This window comes from Pelmatolapia mariae, linkage group LG3_W (genome assembly GCF_036321145.2).
Source record: "Pelmatolapia mariae isolate MD_Pm_ZW linkage group LG3_W, Pm_UMD_F_2, whole genome shotgun sequence".
Taxonomy (NCBI): Eukaryota; Metazoa; Chordata; class Actinopteri; order Cichliformes; family Cichlidae; genus Pelmatolapia; species Pelmatolapia mariae.
In genome coordinates, this window is record NC_086229.1 from 93,957,871 (window position 1) to 93,976,001 (window position 18,131).

Below are 18,131 nucleotides of genomic sequence, written 5' to 3' on the forward strand. Positions count from 1 at the left end.
TCACTGTTTGCTTACTTCTCTTTTCTCATATTATTATCATTTACATTCATACATATATCACATATACACATTTAAAATCTTTTTTAACTTAATGTCACATATAACCTAATTAACGGTATATTATATTATTACATTTTTCAATCAATATCAACATTTCACAAAGTATACTGATTATACCTAAGCAGCTTTTATTATGAAGTTAAATGTGGATCATTTCCTGTGTTGGTTCGGTGAACTTGACACTGACGTACATAGTAGTGAAACTATCGCTTTATTTCAGTTTTTCTTTTTATTATAAATGCTGTCACTTGTTTATCTGCACACCAATAACCAGAACAATTCAGTTACTTTTCTGTGATTGAACATTGAAAGCTTGTACAGTTTTCCTTCAAATTAAATAGCGTAAACTTCACGTTAATAATCCCCCAGTGAGCAGCTGAGTCACATGATATTATTAAAATCACTCTTTGCTTTGTCCCTACCTCTACCCCAAAGGATGTGCATTTTTAGGAGATGAACACATTTGTTCCAAACAGTTTCCATCATCTTTTTCTCTCTGTTTGCTTGCACGTGGGTTTGACTTAGTGTGAGTTTTTTTCCTCGTTAATATCCCAGGAAAAGACTCAGCACTTCCTTTCCTCCAGTCAGTTCCTCTGTCAGCTCAGAATTGCAGCCAACTAGCAGCAGTGTTGTAGAAACACAAGAACTGTCACAGTCATGAAATCACGAGACATAAAGTGACACACATTCTGCAAGTCTTGCAAATGTACTGCCATATAATACTTCAGTTCTTTTATTGTACACACTAGTAGTCAGATAAAGTACTATGTCAGCAACATGCGACCCTTAAATTCTCTTTTATGGTAAACGGACTAGTTTTAACTCTACTCAAGCACTCAAAGCACCTTATGCAGCTAGTTTCATTCACGCACAAGCAAACTGTCAAAGTGCTGTCCAACATTCACACTACAATGAATGGAACACATCTGCAGCAACCTGTGTTGAGGATCTTGCCTGGAACTGACCCACCAACCTTCCAATTAGCAGATCAGCTGCTCTGCCTCCTGAGCCACAGCTACCTCACAGACAGCTGGACAGATGTTGACTGGTATTTCTTTATAAAATGCCAGTTAAAACAAGGATGAGTTAAAATGACAGCAAAATGATACATGAATAAAATTAAAGGTGACCACACAACACGCTTAGTTAAATATGAACTTTTAAGTAAATTGAAACCACAGCGAAAGTGACCCAATAATGACAAATGAACAAAAATAACTTACAAAAGAGTTTTTTAAAGAATGACAGCAAAAAGACAGCTTGCTACCAATACACAAAGATGAACAAGAATTCACACAAATGATCACTTTTTAAAGACTCAGAATCAGAATACTTTATTAATCTCATAGGAAATGATTTTGTCACAGTTGCTCCAAGACAGCAAGAACAGTAACTAATGAAACTAAATTAAATACAATATATTACAAAGTTACAAAATATAACTAAATTGTTCTAATCAATACAGATAGCTCTAACCATTGTCCCAGTATATTAATCAAATTAAACACACACGACTGACACTGAGGTGCCCTTCTGTTGTTTATCATCTCTGTAGAGGATGTGCAGATAATAACAGTGTGCAGCTATTGCAGTTTGTACTCGTGCTTTGAATGGGGAAATTGTTCAGTGAGACAGCCACAGGCAGGAATGACTTCCTGTGTCATTTAGTGGTGCATTAAGGTAATCTCTGTCACAATCAGGTGTGTGGGAACAGACAGAGGACCGAAATGCAAGACTCGGCTGGCTGGCTTGGAACCGATGCGGTCTTTTATTACAGGAACCAAGTGAACTGAACATAAATGATTGAAATAAGCAGGAACGGAAACAAACTGAGTGCTTAAATGGGCAGGACAATGAGAGGATGGGAAACGGGTGGAAAAACAGCTGGAATAAATCTAAGTAATGAAACAGAGGAAGTTAAACTAAAGATAATGCACACAGAACAAAAGTCAATCACTAAAAAGCAGGAAACAGACACGGGAAACTAAACAGTGACAAAAAGTCCAAAACCAAAACACTGGATCAACCACCCAGGTACCACGACAATCTGTCTCTCACTGAACCTGCTCCTGTGACTGGCCAGCACCTCATGGAGTGGGTGGAAGATATTGTCCACCAGTGTCCTGATCTGGACAACATCTGCCTCTCCAACACCACCTGGATCTAACTCTGTTCTCCTTCTCTAATGGAAGCCTTTTTTCCACCCAGACCTGGAACATCCCTGAGACGTCCCCTGTGTTCACCCTTATTCTCTTCCTGCAGTTCAAGCACAATAAAGACTGTTAATCTCTCAGTGACTCTCTTTGTGGATCCAACTTTGCTATGCAGCCACACGGCCATGACACACACATATATGTATCCCTGCTACCATCTTGCACCTGGGGTCAGGCTGGGGTCTTGCCTATTGTGGCAGAGCCCAGCCTCTATGGAGCTTGTGCTTAGAGTTTGTTCCTGTGCTGCCGTGATTATTAATATTAATCTTTTCATGTAGTTCTTAGTGCACTGGTGGCAGTAAATCAGTTCTGTTAAACTAAAGTACAATAAGTGATAGCATTTCTCCAATTTTCTTTTAACAAGCACAACTATTATGGCACAATGCAGTCTTTGTACCAGAAGGCTTGTACTTGACACGTGGCAGTCTCCTGGCAGCGGAGCCATTGTGAGTGTGGTGCAGCCTAACAGTGTTAGAGATCTTTTCAGTCACGGGGAGACAGCGAGCTAGATGAGTGGCATTCAAAATCTTTCCATCACTCAGCAAGAAGGCATTTGAGCCTTTGTTACTGTTACAGGAGGAGTAACTCTGGGGTGTCCTTTAGCAACGTGATGTGGTTTCCCTATCCTCACTCTCTCTCCTGGTAGAAATTTCTGCATGATGCTTATGATCAGCATAATGCTGCATTTTAAACTGATATTTCTTCACTGAGTGACGTGCAAAGTCATCCAGTGGAGACACCGTAGAAGGCAAAGGGAGGATGTCCAGTTTAGTGCACATCTTCCTGCCAGACAGGAGGGAGGACGCGATGAAACCGTTCAATTGCTCAGTTTGCAGCTGGGTAGTAGACAGATGTTCTGCTGATGTTCTGGCTACCAGGTGTTATATTTGACATCCCTGGTCTAAATTTTAGGTGTGGTGTTCAAGCTGGTACAGCTTTAGTTGTGTACTGCACATACTGCAAGGTGGGTCTGGGGACGCGTACGTGCTTGACCATGTATCTCACAGCAGAAAATTCATTCTCAATACTCATGTACATTCACTCCTCACTTCAATCTGACAACTCATCAAAGCAGTTTGTATTTTGTCACTCACAGCTCCAGATTGCTCACTTTCCTGAATACTATCCAGCACTGCATTAATCTTTACAATCAAATTACTTCCACATTTTTTAAAGTATGTACGAAAGAGTGAATACAGTAAGTCGCTGTCAGAGGTTTACTTGCAACAAATATAAATACATATTTTCAGTCTTGTGTCACAGCTGCTCATCCAAATTTCCCTTTCAAGTATCCCAGGGACTACTGGAAACAGATCTGGTGACTGAGCAGGCCATTGGAGTACAGTGTTGTCTATTATTGGTGAGTCAGTGCAAAATGTAGCCTTAGTTTCCTGTTGTAGCCGAGCGACATGGCCCCCAGTGTTGTCTTCTGTTGGTGCCCGTTTGCTTAAAGGTCAAATGTGCTGTGCTTTCATAGATGCTCTTCTGTGTGGTTGTTATTTGTAATGAGTGGTTGTTTGAGTTACTGTTGGCTTTCTATCAGCTCAAAGTAGTCTGGCCATTCTCCTCAAACATCAACACATTTTCAACCAGGAAACTGCTGCTCACTGGATATTTTGCCATTTCAGACCTTTCCTTGTAAACCCTGGGGATGGTTGTTTAGGAAAATCCCAGTACAACAATGTACTTACACGAGCCCGTCTGACATCATGTGATGTGAGAAGCCAATCTCAGGTTAGTAATTCATATAGGCATGTAGACATGGTCAAGACAGCCTATTGAAGTTCAAACAGAGCGTCAGGTAGAAAGGTGAGTGGCATGTTTGTTTGTCTGAGTGTTTCAGAAACTGCTGATCTACGTTCCCACTCTGTCACAGTCCCTGTTTTGTGTTTTGGGGGATGTTTTCAGTTTTCTTTAGCTTGTATTTTTGATCATTTTTGTTTGCCCACCTGTAGCAACGTGTGGTTTGCAATCTCAGTCTAGGAATATGCTCTAGATGTGCAAAGGTCTGCATGGGCTAGCAACTAGCGGTGAATTCTCTGTGTTCTCCAACAGTCCAGAACGCAGCACCTTCATCCTGCATTTGTTCTTATTGCTCCCACTGCAGACACATTTGGACGATGGGTGGACTGAAGATTGTCTCATGGTTTGTAGTGATCCATTTTGGTTCACTTGTAGTTCACTTGGGTTTTTCTCTCATTTCAAACTCATCAACTGTTTCAGATCAGAGTAAACAAACTATGTTTTCTGATTTCATACTTTCGTACTCGTGTAGTATCTTTTTGTTTTCAGTCAGGTTTATCAATCTCTGTTTTTTCCTGCTTTCCTTGTGTTTCTGTTTCTGGTTCAGTCTCATTTCTGTGTTTGTTTACTTTTCTGTCTTCTCAGTCAGTCATGTGTTCATGTTTGTTTATCTCCTGTCACTGTGTCACATGTCCTAGTCCAGGTCTCAGTGTTTGTTTCTACTCGTTTTGTTTAGACGGTCCCTCGTCTCGTGTTTGTTGTGTTTAGTTTTGCTTCCCCTTGTCTTGTTATTCTGATTCCATTCAGCTGTGTTCCCCGGTGTTTGGGGAGGAACTTTCCTAGTGTGCGTTTATTCTACGAGACTCTGTTGAGTCTTTGTTGCATCATCCTGTGTTGTTTTGTCCTCACTTACAGTTTGTGTTCCCTTAAGATTAGTTGAAGTTTGGTTTCCTAGTTTTTTGTGCTGTCTTTTAGTTTGAACTCTTTTTTGAACGTAGATGATATTAAGGGTGTGCAGCTACTGCATTGCATTTGGGTAATCTCAGTACCTCACTGAACATGCCTCTGTGACTGGCCAGCATGTCATGGAGTGGGTGGGAGGAATCATCTAGCATCGTTCTCGTCTTGGACAACATCCACCTCTCGTAACTGTAACTCTCTCTACTTGGGCCTCCAACACTCTTCCCTTTACCATCTGCAGTTAGTTCAAATTGCTGCTGCACGCCTTCTAACAGGTACTAGAAAGTATGATCACATCACCCCAGTTCTAGCTAATTTACACTGGCTCCCTGTCAAATACTGTATAGACTCAAAAATTCTCTTGCTTACTTTTAAAATTTTAAACAATTTGGCACCCAGTTATCTGACTGAACTCCTCCGCTTGTACAACCCCAGGAGAGCACTAAGTTCTTCTTGCCAGATGCTCTTAGAACAACCTAGATCGCGGCTGAAGTCCAGAGGTGATCGGGCTTTTGTAATTGCAGCACCTACACTTATATATAACCTCCCGTAGTTCTGAGTCTATTCATTCCTTTAAATCGCGTCTTAAAACTCACTTTTTTACTTTGGCTTTTGAATCAAATTAGTTTAATCATCCTCAGGCCTGTTTCATGTCTGTCACCTTTGATTTTTGTTGCTGTGTTTGTTTGTTAACCTTTTTCCTGTGCATTGCCTTTTAATGTCACGCTGATTTTTGCTGATTGTTAAGCACTTTGATCAACCCTGTTGTTTTAAAATGTGCTATATAAATAACTAAACCTTAAACCTCTCGTACACCACCTTTAGAGAGTGCAGCTCCACCCCCAAAATGTTACTGGCCTTGCAGATCAGTTTATTGAGTCTGTTGGCATCCCAACCCTCAACTACAGCATGCAACACCATAGAGGATGGCACTGGCTGCAACAAATGCATAGAAAATCCTGAGCATTGTCTGACAGATGTTAAAAGATCACAGCTGCCTCAGGAAATAGAGACAGCTCTGACCCTTCCTGTAGTGTGAAGTAGTATTTTTTTTTAACCCAGTCCAGTTTATTGTCAGTGTGTACTCGGAGGTATTTATTATCCTTCACTGTGTCCACTTTGACCCCCTGAATTAAAACAGGTGTCACAGGTTTCCTGGTCCTCTTAAGATCCACAATCATTTCCTTGGTGTCTGTCACACTGAGCTGCAGATGATTCTGTGTGCACCACATTATCTCTTTACCCTGACCGATGCAACTAACCATCACAGAGTCAGCAGAAAACTTCTGAAGATGGCAGGACTCTGTGCAGTGGCTGAAGTCTGTGGTGTAGAAAGTCAATAGGAAAGGCGGTTCCTTGTGGTGCTGCTGTGTTGCTGATAGTTTTTAAAGTTTTTCTTTATCTAAATAACACACTAGCATATCCTGTCCTTTTACCACGTCACTCTAGTTATACTGTCTATAATGCATTTATTATCAGTTTAACGCTACCTTAACTCTAACTCTCTGCTTCTCTCTCAAACTTCTTTACTGTAATTTTAAAACTATCCATTAATCCTTTAGATATTTTTTACAGTTAGGTCCACATGTATTTGGACACTCACACAAGTTGTTGTTGTTTTTAAACTGTTTACTGAAACAAATTCCAATTATAGTTAAATAACAGACAACATCTGTAGACTCTCAGGTTTCAGGTACATTACAATACATACATTCAAACTGGATGAAGGTGTTATGATTCAATGAAATGTTGTGGTTTGTGATCACATCCTGGCTGTTTTGATGTGTGGCTCCTCCCATTGGTGTACGTGTGGTTTTTGAATCTCCTCCCTCCAGGCTGGGCGTGTGGGTGTGTCTGTGGCTGGTGATCAGGCTAGAGAGCTTATTGGCTGATCCAAACAAGCTCTTGAAGTCCGGATTGGATGATTGAATGGACAGCAGCCTCTTAACCTCCAGCTGACAGCGCCCTCCCTTGTCTCCTCTACACCCACAAAGAGCCAGCTAGTTGTTTGTAGTTCTCAGCATCTGTGTGAGAAAGTCTTTTCGTACAGTGTGCGCTGTTTGTAATTAAGATATCTTTGTGTTGGTCTAACAGCATTTTTGTAAACTCTTATTCATGCATATACACTGAGCACTGCAGCAGTGAGTGAGAAGCCCTTTTTCTCTCTTTTTGGTAGGAGCTTAGTTTAGAGAATTGTCTTGTTTGCTTTTACTTTCTTAAACGGAAGATTAGAAAAAATCCAAAACTTTTTTGTTATTTTGACGTTGTTCATATCTGAAGAATATAAACTGCTGATGAGCCCCTTTAGTTAGTGTGTTGCTGGCCTGTCATGGGAGTCATGGGAGTGGGGAGTCGCACCTGCATGTTGGGTCCCGGTTACCCCTAGGCCGGGTCGAGGGTCGAGGAGTTTCAGCCCCTTAAAATGTGCCACCCTCTTTTTATGTGCACTTGTCATCTTGCAGATTGAGTTGACTGGTTCAGCTGCCCGACACTACCAGATCAACTGCCCATTTGCGCATGTGTGAAGGTAACTCTACTTGGACAAACTGCCCGAAATGCGTTGACAGAAACATTTCAGTGATTTTGAGTCATTCTGCACTCCAGATGCGTTAATTGCTTTAAAAACCTTTAATCGCGTTAACCGTGATGGTGGATTAATTTGCGTTAACACGTTATTTTTGACAGCACTACTTTAAACACATCAATCATGTAATCTTTATCTATTTTGGGATTAGGAACTTCTGTATCATCATTTAATATCCACTAATGATATCCAACTCTTGCTTCTTAAAACCACCCTCTCTAGGATGTTTACTGTCGGTTGACTCAGCCAAGTCAGTCAGAAATGGCTCCACACAATCAAAGAATTTTATTTGGAATATTGTTTTAAATGAGGATTTGTTTTTAGTAATTCCTTCCTTGCTTTCCTTTCTTTCCATAGCAAATCATATTCTGTTTTATTTTTGATTGACATACTCTTAATTTGTGGCAATTTACTGGCCCCATAATAAAGTATTATATACAAGCTAAATCTCAATCACTGATCCCGAGTTTCCTCTTCTTCATTTATGGCACCAACTTAATTACTTTGGACATCATGAGTAGGACAGTATGTTGTTGCATGTCAATGCTGCTTTATTGATCGAGACTCACCAGCCTTTTTATTTGATAAACACTTCTACAAAATAGAAGTATGAGGCTGTATTGCTTCCCGTCTATTGTAATGAGGAACGTTAGGTTGCTAGCAAACAAAACAAAGGAGCTAACAGCGGTACTGCAGAGTCAGAGGGAATATGGAGACTGCACAGAGACCTGCTATCTTCAGAAGTTTCCTGATGACTCTTGTTGGTTTGATGCATCAGTGAGGGTGATGAGACGGAGTACCGGGCTGTGGTGGACTCCTTTGTCATGCGGTGTGAACAGAAACATCTGGAGATCAATGTGACAAAGATCAAGGAAATGATTGTGGACTTTAGGAGAACCAGGAAACCAGTGACCCCAGTTTCAATGCAGGGGGTCGATGTGAAAATAGTGAAGGACTATAAATATCTCAGAGCACACAGTGACAAGAAAATGAAGCTTATGCGTAATTTCCATAAGGAAGCTCTGTGGTCTCACATCTGTCTGATGTCACTCATGCTGTATGATTAGTGTGGTATCATACATAATTTTTATAACTTATACAATTCCTCATTTAGCCCCACATAATAACTGGTGTCCTAATTTAAACTGACCATATGTTTTCAGTCTCATTTTCCCTCTGGTTGAGGGAACATCATGAGACACGTGTCTGTTTAGAGCTGATCCTTATCTTAAAACGATGCTAAAGAAAAACATGCATTTTTATTTGCTGAGATGGCTGTAGTGGAATCACCACTTTATTTCTGAATTGCTAAAAACTCTCATTCTTCGAACTCATTTATTGAATCAACACATTACAAATAAACTCAATCAACACTGGCAATGTTTGCATATTCCCCCTAACACCTTTGATTGATTTTCTAAAGATAATTAGTTTTCACAATAACCATCGACTACCTGTGCCCATGAGAGTTTCCTGAATATAATAGTATTTGAGGAGATTGGTGGCAGAACTATGAGGTAAACGGGTGCTAATCTAATCGATGTGCGTCACTAAATATATTTATTTCGAAACCTAAAAGCCTGCTCATTGGAGCAACAGGTTCGCCAATAAACTGTATGATGCCTTTAAATTTAAATCCCGTTTTTTAATTTGAAATCAGAAAAGTCACACTGAGGGTAAACGCAAGCTCCAGCAGCTCTGCGCTAACAAAGCAAGGCACACTGGCTGCTGACCATACAGATGCCCACGTTAACCTGACCAGCACAGGTTAACGCGGGCGTGTTTCCTAAACAAGCAGCAGGTGTTAAACAGCTGTGTTGTCATCCGCGTGACACACAGGGAGACGACTCGTCAGTGAAACCGTCCAATCGGCGCATGCAGCACGTGAAACACGGAGAATATGTAAACAAATCTAATCCGGTGTAAAAGTCATTTAACCTGAAACACCGGGAGCTACTGGGAAGTTCCACGAGCCACCATTTCTGTATTAAAAAAAAGGTTTACGCTTCTAATTACACGTCACCTTTCGTCACTACCGCACCTGCGCAGTCGTCTTATACATTTAGCAAAGAACGGTCACAAAAAGGCAGAACGAGAGAAAATATACTAACCTAACCGGAGGAAACGATTTTATGTCCGTAAGGATTAAAGCTATAAGAGCCGATAGAAGCCGACTACAGCGGAGGAGGCAGAGCAGTGACGGTAAACAACCATCGATGTGCCTCTGATATCCGGACATACAAGTCATCTTTTTTGCCTGAGTAGGAAGAGACGAGTCGCCGACAGAGAAACATCCAGACTGAAAGCATGAATCCCGAATAGTGAGTTTCACATTAAACATAATCAACTGCACGGTTGTTTTTGTTGTATTCTTCCAGAAAGTATCATTATGTTTGCTAGTTTTATGCTACATCACGCCAGGCTGGCTGTACTAATGGAGAACAGCAGCTCACGGGCTTTTGTAAACAGGCTGCGAACAGCTTCTTTAATGTGTCAGCTTTCCCAGTGCGGTGTCTCCACACACCAGCAAATACTTTGCTCGTGTCTCCCGTTTCCACCGTGACCGGAGACCTTGAACTATGACCCCCAACGAAACAGTGCAGTGTGGAGAGAAACACTAACGTAGTAAAAAGGAAAGAAACGCGGTTATTGTTCATTTCAGATACTAGAGCCGAAACGTGTAACGTTACCAGCTGATGATTGGGCTGTACTGGCGTGTTACGGCTGACCTGTAGCCTGGGCGAATAGGCTCCGCCCACTGTGTTTCCCTTTTCTCCATGGAGACGGCCACAGTATGGAACACGCGACAAAAATACGTTTTTAGTCCCACTTGCGCTTAAACTTTACTGTTTCCATATCAATACTTTTTAGATATATGTAAAAGCAGCTCATTTGTGTTATCTGCATAGGCTGTTGCTAAATAAAAACATGGTTTCCACACTTTAGTTAGAAAGTTTTGAATGTCACACCATGGAAGTTGTTACATTAATTACCCTGAATAACCATGTGTTTATATATATATATCTGTGTGTATATACATATACAAACACACACGTGATATAAATATTTATATGTTTAAGGGCTGTACGGGGATTATGACTGATTAATCGTACAGTCATAATCTGCCTGTGCACTCAGCCTCTTTGGTTGACCACAGTGAGTCCTGTTAAACCGCTGTGTGTTCTTGCACCTCAGTTTTAAGGTGCTGTCAGTCTTCTTATACCCAGGGCATCTTTATGTAGAGCAGCAATTCTTTTTATCAGATCCCCACACAGTTCTTTGCCATGAGGTGCTATGTTGAACTTCCAGTATGAGAGAGTGGGGGAGCGATGACACCAGCTTCTCACCTGAGACCTCGTAGCATGACGCTGGGTAGGAAAAAATGGCTAACTGGGCACAATTTGGACATTTTCACTTGAAGGTGTATTCACCTTTGTTGCCAGGTTTAGATATTAATTGCTGTGTGATGAGTTATTCTCAGTAGAGGCAAATTTACACTGTTTTACAAGCTGTACACTGACTGCTTTACATTGCATCAAAGTGTCATAGCTTCAGTGTTGTCCCATGAAAAGATATAATAAAATATTTACAAAAACGTGGGGTTTGTACTCACTTTTGTAAATATACATCCAATAGTGTGTAATTAAATTTTCTAACATTTAATACATTTTTAGAAACTTAGAATTAATCCATTAAGTGTGTGTCAGTACACCCTCGTAGGCATTCACAGGCTGTGGAGGCAAATTTAATTTCATGTTTGCACCTTCAGAGTCTAGATATTAAAGATCATAGCTATGTTTTGTCATCTGAGAAGGGGTCCCCATGAAAACACGATGCAAAGTAACAACCGGCATCTGAAAAAGGTGTCCTCTCTTTCTTCTCACTTTAAGTCTCATCTTCTCTAACACACAAAAGACTGAAGGCCTACACTCAGAGTCAGAGTTGTTTTTTCTGCTGCAGCTACATGCAAATAAATTGGGAGGAGTAAAGGCCCCAGTATACTCACCGTTAGGCACAGGAAGTGGCTGCAGTATTCTTCTGAATGATGGGTGTTGCCACTCAGACAATATTGGTATAAAAGTGCTAACATATAAGGGGAAGAAGTGCAAATCGAAAGCAAAGACTTTGCAGCGTTTATTTATTTGCAAAGTTTTTTTCCACAAACTTCCCTCCTTCTTCTTTCACTTCTCCACTGCGTAAAACTCTGGATACTGTAGGTCTTCTGAAAACGAAAGTCTCACATCAGAAGTGCTTGACTGACTGGTAGAAATTTCAAACATGTCTCATTAATTTAGAGGATCATCATTTAGCCTGGAGAAATAGTTTGCTGCTTTATAAGAAAGCCCTCTGCAAAGCCAGAACATCTTACTATTCGTCACTGATTGAAGAAAATAAGAACAACCCCAGGTTTCTCTTCAGCACTGTAGCCAGGCTGACACACAGTCAGAGCTCTGTTGAGCCAACCATCACTTTAACGCTAACTAGTAATGACTCTCCGATTCATCTTTCTGAGTTAACTTCAGTAATTACCTCCTCGAAGCATCAACGTGTCTTCTATATCCCGATTCTACAGGAGCGCTCACAGAAGTCCTGCCATTAAGTGATGTTTCAATCTTCAGTATGATCAAACTATCTCAGTTAATCAGCTATTTAACAAAGGCCTTAAAGCTGGCAGTAGTTAAACTGTATATGTCACATTATGTTTGAATAACCTCCAAAAACAAATGTTATTTTCAACCATAGAGTGCCTAAAATAGCGCCTGCATACTCGTTTTAAATCAACCATTTAAACACACATGCTCACTGCATGTGCCGGGTAGGATATTTTCCAGTTGGGAGGGGGCGATAAATGATGCCTTCACAGTGTGTGGAAGAAAAAAAGTGAATATTGCCGTGGTAATTTATACTGGTTTGTTCCAGTAAAGCCATTTTAACCACTGTATGTGGAAAAACTTGCGATACCTATATATCGAGTCTATTCGATATGTCGCCCCGCCCTAATTTGAAGAACACTGTAGTTTTCAGGGGTCGAGTCGTATCAGCTTAACCTCGCCTAACTTTTATCTGCACACTCCTTTTGAAAGTTGTGTTTGAACAGTAATTGTAAAAGGAAAAAAAGTTGTCCATTGTTATAAAGTCACATAGGTCTGATTGATTGTTGTAAGATGAGGTAATATTGTATATATTATAGTATATTTATGTTTTTGTTTCCTGTAAAGATGCGACTTGGTACACATTTGTTTGAGCATCCCTACTTCAAATTAAAAAACAATGGTTCCATTTAATTAAAGGGGGATTTTGCGGTTAGCCGGGGCCGTATTATAAAATGTTTCCCACTGTTTTTGATTTTGTTTTGCTTTTTTATTGCAATTTAAATTTTTCACTCTTGTTCTTTTTATTTCAGTGACTATCTGTTCAAGCTGCTGCTCATTGGAGACTCTGGTGTAGGAAAGTCTTGTCTTCTACTGCGTTTTGCTGTAAGTAGTACTTCCTCACTTCACTTCTGTTGGACTGAATGAATGTTTTTAACTGGTTTTGCTGTTGGCCTGACCAAATCATGCTGTCCCTTCCTCTTTCTGTAGGATGACACCTACACAGAGAGCTACATCAGCACCATTGGAGTGGATTTTAAGATTCGCACCATCGAGCTGGATGGCAAGACCATCAAATTGCAGATTGTGAGGGCACATGTACACACAGAGCACCATATTTATGGTCTTGTTTTGCGGCTGGTTAAGGGAAATTTGGCCAGAGTCTGACAAAACTTGCAATTCTGGAATCTGTGAGATGTCAGCTTTTAGAAAGTGGATTGTTTGCTTGGTTACATTTGGTGGACTGAACATGGGGGTCGATAGTTTATATTTATATTTACACAGCAGACCTGACGTCATGACTGGTGAACCTGGAGTGAGTGAACTTTAGTTTTTGACAAGTCACACCGATGTCTCCCCGTCCCAGCTATCCCAGCGCATTGTTCTTCAGAGAATCTCTCAAGTTCCTCCAGATTTTATAATCCTCTGATAAGGAGCTTGATCTTCAGTTAACCCCACTGATTTTTAATTGTGCAGGCCAGTCAGTAAAGTTGTTGTTAGTTTTCTGAAGGTAGTTTTTCACTATTGGAGAAATATGTTTTAGATCGTTGTCAAACTCCGATATGTCCATCAGATTGCCAGGAGAAGTTACCCAACAGAAGATGTCTCCACTTCTGTAGAGCCCATTGGCAGCATGCTTTACACCACTGCTTCCGATGCTTTGCGTTGCCTGCGGTGATATAAAGCTGCTTTGTAATGGAAACCCCTTCCATGAATCTCTCTGTGCACTGTTCTTGACCTAATCTTAAGGATTCTGTAGAAAGTTTGTAGCAATTGATTCTCCATAAAGTTAGCAACCACTGTTCACTATGCACCTCAGCATCCGCTGACACCAGTCTGTAATTTACATGGCCTACCACGTCACGTCTGAGTTGCTGTCCTTCACAGTTGCACAGTTGCAATATCACGCTGGCTTTAACTCCTGACAGGGACTCATTCTTTTACAAGAGTTTGTAGAAGCAGTTTGCATGCCTACGTGCTTGATGTTATACACCTGTGGGTATGGAAGTGATTGGAATAGCTGGGTTCAGGGATTTGGATCGGTGAGTGAATACTTTTGGCAGTATAGTGTATTTTCGACACTACCCTGAGACGTGTCTACCTAAGGTAGATGTGTTTCCTCAAAGCTTTCTAATTTACCAAGTCATTAAAAGGCTAGAGTCATCATTCTTCTGGAAAACAGAAATATTCGGTCTACTAACTTTATAGAAATGTTACCTTTGTTAGAAATCAGACCACAGAAACTTAAAACAACGACGGCGCAGGTTAACTTATGCACAGCTTAGCTGGTGGCTTCATGAATGTTTCATTTTTCACAAACACAATTGTTTTTCTATCATAATATGCTCACAGCAAATCAAAGGAAGAAATGATCTTTGTGCTTCTACCTGTTATAATTGTAATATATTAATGTGTCCTCCCTTTGCTCCCCTTTCTCTCTCTTCGTCCCTCCAGTGGGACACTGCAGGCCAGGAGAGGTTTCGTACTATCACCTCCAGTTACTATCGTGGAGCCCATGGCATCATAGTTGTTTATGATGTGACAGACCAAGTGAGTGAGCGATCTACAATGAGAGCAGGCATTTTTATGGAGTTATGGTCTATTTAATCTAAAGTAAAATAAATAAATATTTGCCAATACTTGCTACTTTTATCTGAAGAAGTGGTAACTTGGTAAAAAATTACAGTCTTGTCTTGCTATGTTCTCCACAAGGTATGGAGGAAGATTTGAACACTTTCATACCCTGATTTTGAAGATACTTTGTATTCATGTATGGAGACAGCCTTTTGTTCATATTCACATTCTCATTGTACAGGAGTCCTATAACAATGTCAAGCAGTGGCTTCAGGAAATTGACCGATATGCCAGTGAAAATGTCAATAAACTTCTGGTGGGCAACAAGTGTGACTTGACGACTAAGAAAGTAGTGGACTACACAACTGCTAAGGTATGGCTGCTTATGAATGACTGTATCTCTCTCTGTCATGAGGTTGTTTTGATGGGACCTGATTATTCATATCAAATATGATGGCATATCTGGATGGCATTATAAAACTAGTTCATGTTATTATTGGACTGTTGTAAATGACTGTTATCCTGTTCTCTTAAAACCTCCCTTCAGTTGATCCAGAGCGCTGCACCGAGAGTATTGACGGGGGATCGTCAATACTCTTAGAAAATTTCTTCAGTTCTAAAACCAAATGTTGGAGAGTCCCAGGTATTTAATCCCTAGTGGAAGTTGGGATTAAATGCAGTTTTGAGATCCCTTGCGTGCTGCCTCAACTGCCACTCACTTCTTGCATCGGGTGATCTCACTTGAGAGGGTGACCCCGATCAATAGTGGGTCAATGACCGTCTTAAGGGACAACTCCCACCAGGGATCAAATACCTGGGACTCTCCAACATTTGGTTTTAGAGCTGAAGAAGCTTCTCAGATGAGAGGTGAAACATCTTCAAGAAACTTAAATAAACTCTCTTTCTAAACTCCTCAGACTACCAGGACCTGGATGACTGAGAACCCACACAGACACTCGAGGCCACCTAATGGGCTGAAATATTCTGACAGCAGATTTCTGACTGTTTGCACTACAAATTTCTTCTTATCTTTTCAGGAGTTTGCTGACTCTTTGGCGATCCCCTTTCTGGAGACCAGTGCCAAGAATGCCACAAATGTAGAGCAGGCTTTCATGACCATGGCAGCCGAGATCAAGAAACGCATGGGCCCCGGGGCCACAGCTGGCGGGGACAAGCCCAACTTAAAAATCGATAGCACCCCCGTCAGGCAGTCTGGAGGGGGCTGCTGTTAAAGGACCTACAACCACACCACAACCATCTCAGTGATTTCTCTACTCTGTTCCCTCCCATCCCCCGTAGAACTCACACACCACCATATAACCCACTCCCACTTTCCCTCTGTGACCTGCTCAGACAGAGGTCTAAACTGCAAAGTCAGATTGAATCTGTATGAGGGTTAATTCAGACCTGTTCAGCCTTTTGATTAGACAGAGAGGAAAGCAACCAGGAAACACACTGAGACAATTTGTATCTTTTGCCGTGGAGGCAGAAGGAAATAAAATATGGCAGGAGATTGGCATTAATTTAGAACGACATGGAGATAAAAGATTAGGTTCAAATTTAAGTGAAGTTATTGCTTCGAAACACACACACAGGAGTCTGATGGCACGAGTTACAAAAATTAAAGCCATTTGGCCAAATGCATTTCTCCTTGGGCTCCGTCTGTTTTTACTGATCTCAGCCCAAACGTCACTCACACTGCACACACTCACTACGCTACACACTGTGGATGACCTGAACTCTTTAGGATGCTAGCAGTCTAACTGTGACACATCGTTGCTATTTCCTGAGGAGGGTCTAGGATGGATGGATGGTCTAGGGAAAGCCCAATCAGGGAGCCCCCTCTCCTTCATCTATTTCCTTCTTCTTCTGAGCCACTTTTTTATAGTGTGTTTAGACAAAAGCAAGGTGAATGTTTTTATTATGTAACTCTTGTTTGAGGAATCAGCGTTCTTTTGCCTCAGTCAGCCAGTGTATTAAACATACAGACGTATGCTGTGAGGCAGCAGGACACAAACCCCACTGACTATGTCCAAGAGAATCTGTTCCTGTCTGCTAGTCTGTTTGTATGTTTTGGAACAGTTACATTTTCCCCCAAAGTTTTTAACTCGAGCACCTGGGTCTAACTTTGCTTCATCATGTATCATGTCTGTGTAATATATAGTCACGTGTTCTGTGTGGACACACCTTGCTCACTCTTTTTCAAACAGACTGGGACTCTCTGCTACGGCCTTCTTAGTGCTCACTCTGTTTCATCCATGTAAAGAGATGGAAAGTGTCGATGTGAAAGATGGGAGAAGGAGAACTTGCTTTCAGTCTCTTTATAGTGGCAGTTGTTGTGTAAGAGTAAAGTAACTAAGCCTTTCTAGCAGAGGCTGAACCGCTGGCTGGGTCACCTGAGCCTGACTCTTACTGTTGTTTTGTTGTTGTTGATTTGAGTCAAAAATTCAGATATCAATAAAATCACCAATATCTGTATTTATCTACATACATACAGAATGTAAGTATTGTAATAGAATCAGAGCTGCTCTGCTGGATAAACTGTGATTGCACCGTTTCTAAATGATCTCGAGCATCTTTTTGCTGCATTCTGTATTGGATGGTATATAAACTGATTTGGCTCGGGCCATGAAGGTGTTTCCCTGACACTGCACATACATGATGAAAGATGACTAAGCTGGAGTGAAGAGATTCACTCAGTCAGTCTTACCCATGTTTCATCAAATCCTGCAGAACTTTTTGTCCCAGGAAATGTTTAAGGATCTTAAAGGTTCCTTTAGATTGGAGTTCATCTGTGTTTCCACTGCAGCCTGGAGTCCAGTCTACTGGAATGCAATAAAGATGAGCAACCATGTTATACTGTCGTGATCACTGTTCTCTGCTCTCTGCGTCTGACCGGTCAGTGCTGAGTCCACAGAGCCAAGAGGCCACTGTGAACAGGGGGAATTTGCACTTTGGTGGCATTAAAGAGCCTTCACAGGACTGTTTTGTGTGGAAGGTTGGACACATGTATTTTAGGATAACCACAGTGAAACTGTTTTCAGAGTAATATCTTTTGGTAAACATCACCCCTCACCTCATTTGTCTGCCACTGCGTCTCTCTTAATCAACAAATTGATTGCAAACAGTAAAAATTTCTGTCCAATAACAATCAAACGAGCTACAGAGGAGACTGATTGGGAAATAGTAATGAATACAAGACTGAAATGTTCAGCATTACCAGCGTCTCTAGAGTTTCTTTGTAAGTGGATTGTAAGGGGTAAAATAATTTTATTGGAAACAAAATTTCCGCCCTAATCCCTGCAGTGGAAACTCTAAAGGAACCTGGTTCTGATGATAGAAACAGGGCTTTATTCTGACAACATTGGCAATATCCTGCAATTATCTTACAATACATTTTCTGTT

At 41.0% G+C, this 18,131-nt stretch overlaps 1 protein-coding gene across 1 annotated transcript; it reads left to right on the forward strand.

The window, feature by feature from the left end:
- The first annotated feature begins 9,601 nt into the window (after positions 1 to 9,601).
- On the forward strand, positions 9,602 to 17,583 carry rab1ba (zRAB1B, member RAS oncogene family a). The gene is made up of 6 exons (XM_063470308.1): positions 9,602 to 9,881; positions 12,965 to 13,037; positions 13,143 to 13,238; positions 14,607 to 14,702; positions 14,968 to 15,099; positions 15,764 to 17,583. The coding sequence occupies exons 1-6, from the start codon at positions 9,868 to 9,870 to the stop codon at positions 15,956 to 15,958; spliced, it is 606 nt and encodes a 201-aa protein (XP_063326378.1). The 5' UTR covers positions 9,602 to 9,867; the 3' UTR covers positions 15,959 to 17,583.
- The last annotated feature ends 548 nt before the right edge of the window (positions 17,584 to 18,131 follow it).